The 3911-nt window shown below is 36.1% G+C and overlaps 1 protein-coding gene across 12 annotated transcripts in view; it reads left to right on the plus strand.

Moving 5' to 3' along the window:
- The window catches only part of PHF21A (PHD finger protein 21A), a 191130-nt gene that overhangs the window by 31356 nt on the left and 155863 nt on the right, over positions 1-3911 (plus strand). For all 12 annotated transcript variants that reach the window (XM_077767422.1, XM_077767430.1, XM_077767429.1 and 9 more), the window contains one exon: positions 3205-3347. In XM_077767422.1, coding sequence (XP_077623548.1) covers positions 3294-3347 — 54 coding nt within the window. In that variant the 5' untranslated portion in view covers positions 3205-3293. The remainder of the gene's footprint in view (positions 1-3204; positions 3348-3911) is intronic.

A 3911-nucleotide genomic window follows, 5' to 3' on the forward strand; every position in this document is an offset into this window, starting at 1 on the left:
AGGTCACTAACACTTTTAACCCTTCAGTGTTATTTTGAAATAAATGAATAATTGGCATTTAGTCATCGCCAAATAAAATTTTGTGCCTCTCTGTGTCTCTAATAAGCAGACAACAGTCTGATGAAGGAATAAAAGCTGTCAGCTCCTCATTAACTTGAGTTACAGGCTTCGTATCTTGCGAGGCACTCTTTGACATTTAGAGCCTTCAGGTTAAATCCTGTTTTTACTTTTTCTTTTCTTGAACACTTTGTTTCATCACTGTCAACTTTTCTGAGGTTTTAGCAATCCTCAGCTAATTTTTTTTTAATGTTTTATTTATTTCTGAGAGAGAGAGAGAGAGAAACAGAGAGACAGAAAGACAGAGACAGCGTGAGTAGGGGAGGGTCAGAGAGAGAGGGAGACACAGAATCTGAAACAGGCTCCAGGCTCTAAGCTGTCAGCACAGAGCCCGATGTGGGGCTTGAACCCATGAACCATGAGGTCATGACCAATTGAGAGGCTTAACCAATTGAGCCACCCAGGCGCCCCTTTCAGTTAATTTTTTAAGTTTAAAAATAAGTTCATATTTTCTGTGGAAAATTTTTAAAACATCTGTACTCTGAAAAATTGAAAGTAAATAACCTTTAGTGCTACTACCCTGAGAAAACCAGGAGCAAATTATGAAAGTGCCACCTGATGCGATCTTGACAGCGCAAAGTATTCTTATTTCTACAAATTTTTGTCAGTTTGATAGACAAAATTACATTTCTGTGATTATTGAAGAGGGATATTTTTCATGTTTGTTGGTCCTTCTTCTTCTGAGTTGCTTTTTCATAGTTTTAAAATTAATTTGTGAGCACTCTAATGTATAATTTATGTTAACCCTTTGTTGTGTATGTTACAAATTTCTATATTGTAAATTCTCCATGTTTTTAACCTACCTTTTGTTTCCAGAGTTTTTTTTTTTTTTAATTTTTATTTATTTTTGAGAGAGCGAGCAGGGGAGAGTCAGAGAGAGAGGGAGACACAGAATCTGAAGCAGGATCCAGGCTCTGAGCTAGCTGTCAGCACAGAGCCCGATATGGGGCTCGAACCCATGACCCGTGATATCATGACCTGAGCCGAAGTCGGACGCTTAATCGACTGAGCCACCCAGGCGACCCTGTTTCCAGAGTTTTTATGTTGAGTTGAAGTATGATGTTTTATGTAACTACCAGTAAAATTAAATATGGCCTTTCTGTCGTTGAAAATACCCCTTTAACTTCAAAGTGATTATTAATTTGACAAAAATTATAAGGAATGATTTTTGAACATAATTTCTGACAGTACCTTGCAAAAATTAAAACTAATTCAACTAAATCAAGTACTGTTTTCAGGAAGAACTCTAATATATAGAAGTTACAAATTCAAGTAGGGAGATTGTTTTTAGTATTTAAAATTAAAGTGGGGGCGCCTGGCTGGCTCAGTAGGTAGAGCGTGTGACTCTTGATCTCAGGGTTTTAAGATCGAACCACACATTGGGTGTAAAGATAACTTAAAAATAAAATCTTTATAAAAAATAAAATTAGAGTGATAGTATAGTTTTAATATTTGCTTTTATACATAAAGTAAGCTTACATCACAGCAAAAAACCTTGTTACTTATTAGTCTTAGTAACTTAATGATTCTGATATTTATTACAGTTCTTTAGATTTTCTAAGATAATAAGTAGCTAAAAAAATGTTTTTGTAGTTTGTTCATCAAGATATGTCTCCTTTTCCAAATTATCTGCCCTAAACACAGTGCCTTTTTTGGTTGATAATTTTCTGGTTGTACAATAATCCTTTCCAAGCCTCCATATATGTAAGTTTGAAGGAATTTTACAATTTTTGAAACTTGTTTTTTAAATTAGAGATTTTGAGGTTACATGACATAGTACATAAATCCTAGGGGAGAGATTGCCAGTAATGTTTTAAATCTAGCGAGATTAAGCAAATGTAATGAAAATTAATGTTCACAGGAATATATTGTACAGTTAATGATTCCATTATAACTGTTAAGTCAGGGAAAACTTAGGTTGAATACGGACTTGATTAATAGATAAATAATTTTTGGAAAGTGTAAAGATTATGAGTCTTAGATAAATAATTTTTGGAAAGTGTAAAGATTATGAATTGGTTTAAAGAGTAGTGTTCGTCTAAATTCCTGACTGTTCCCTTCCTCAGTTTGTAAGAATGGTGAAAAGCTGCTCTGACTACTACAGGTTATATAGCTACAAAGAAGAAAAGAGAAAGAAGTAAAGTTTAAATTTATTCTGGCAAAAGCAAACTTCTGCTTTGGGAGGGTACCTAAAATCATGTCTAAGGCCACATTCAAGAAAAAAAATCAAAAGAGAAATTAGCTATTGAGTTCATGTAAATTGTAGCAGTGATGAGCAGAGCAGCATGGGAAGGTTCACATTCACAAATCTAGACTTTTGACACTATCCCACTTGCAGTTATACGCACAGCCACAATGGATGCACTGACAGGTTTGAAGAAGATGGCGTTCGTTGTCAAGCTGGAAGTGTCTAATCTATTGCTAGACCGCCACCTCTGTAGATTTATTTTTTAACATGCCTGCCATAACTTTGTGGAAGGTACAGTTACGTTGCATTGTCTATGTAAAAGTATTAATTTGTTAAATGTAAACCTTTAAGTGACACCAGAATTTTCCTGTTTTGAGTTTTGGTTTCAGAATAGTATAAGAATCCATCCAGATGACAGTAAACCCTGGCCTTTTTTAACCTCTGAGAGACCCTAAACTTTCCAGTTCACTCTGTGTGATTAAAAATGTATGACCCTGTTGTTACGTGTCTCTAAGGACAGTGTGTCCTGAATGGTTGTGGTCTTTTCCTTAGATTCCCAGCTCACCTACGGGAGAAGTGCTCTTGTTCAGCTCTGTATCCTCAGAATGTGGCATGTCCCACAGGGCTGAGCATCTGAGCACGCTCTGGTGCTTTCATGACCAGAGTACACACTTTCCCCCCCATTTCCAAATTATTTGAAGTGTTCTCTAGAGGAATGTTCAAAGAATAAAATCCAGAAAGTTTTGATACTAATTCCATACAAAACCATTCATTTTGGAAAGAAATCTGTTTAGGAAATGTCATGCCCTGTGTTAGAACATCAAATAATTTTCAACTAATATAATTTATTTAATATGAATATTTCCTTTATGATCAGAAACCTCCTATTATCTCTACAGCTGCAGTGAGAAGAGGAATTTGTTATTTTAGACGGAGGCTGAAGAAACTGTAGACTTAGCAGACATAAGAGAAGTGGAGAAGGTGGAGGATGGAGTTGCAGACTCTACAGGAGGCTCTGAAAGTGGAAATTCAGGTTCACCAGGTATGTTCTGTTATTGGCTTCTCCCACATTGTGTTATTAAGTCGTGGCTAAGGTTAGTAAACTGTCTGTCTCTGAATTTCAGTAGATTTCAATCATATTTCAGACGGTTGTCCAAGAGCCATGTTGTTGGCTTTTTTCACTGTATAACAGACTCACTGATAATACTTTTAAGAACTTTACTTTAGGGGTACCTGGGGGGACTCAGTCAGTTAAGCATCTGACTTCAGGTCAGGTCATGATCTTGAGGCTCATGAGTTCAAGCTCTGCCACGGGCTTTGTGCTGACAGCTCCGAACCTGGAGCCTGCTTTAGATTCTGTGTCTTCCTCTTTGCCCGTCCACCTCTGTCTCTGTCTCTCTGAAAAATAAATAAACATTAAAAAAAGAATTAAAAAAAAAGAACTTTAATAAAATATTCCTGACTTCCTTTCCGGAGAAAAGAATGGCATGGTTTTTTCTTATGCCAAAGGTGTTAACAAAAAAACAAACAGACTCTTTTTTCCCTGTTTTGGTTCATCTGAAGAACTTTGTTCATGTGCCTTGACTTGTATATTTTAAGTAATGAG

This window comes from Crocuta crocuta, unplaced genomic scaffold, assembly GCF_008692635.1.
Source record: "Crocuta crocuta isolate KB4526 unplaced genomic scaffold, BGI_CrCroc_1.0 scaffold330, whole genome shotgun sequence".
NCBI classification, from domain to species: domain Eukaryota; kingdom Metazoa; phylum Chordata; class Mammalia; order Carnivora; family Hyaenidae; genus Crocuta; species Crocuta crocuta.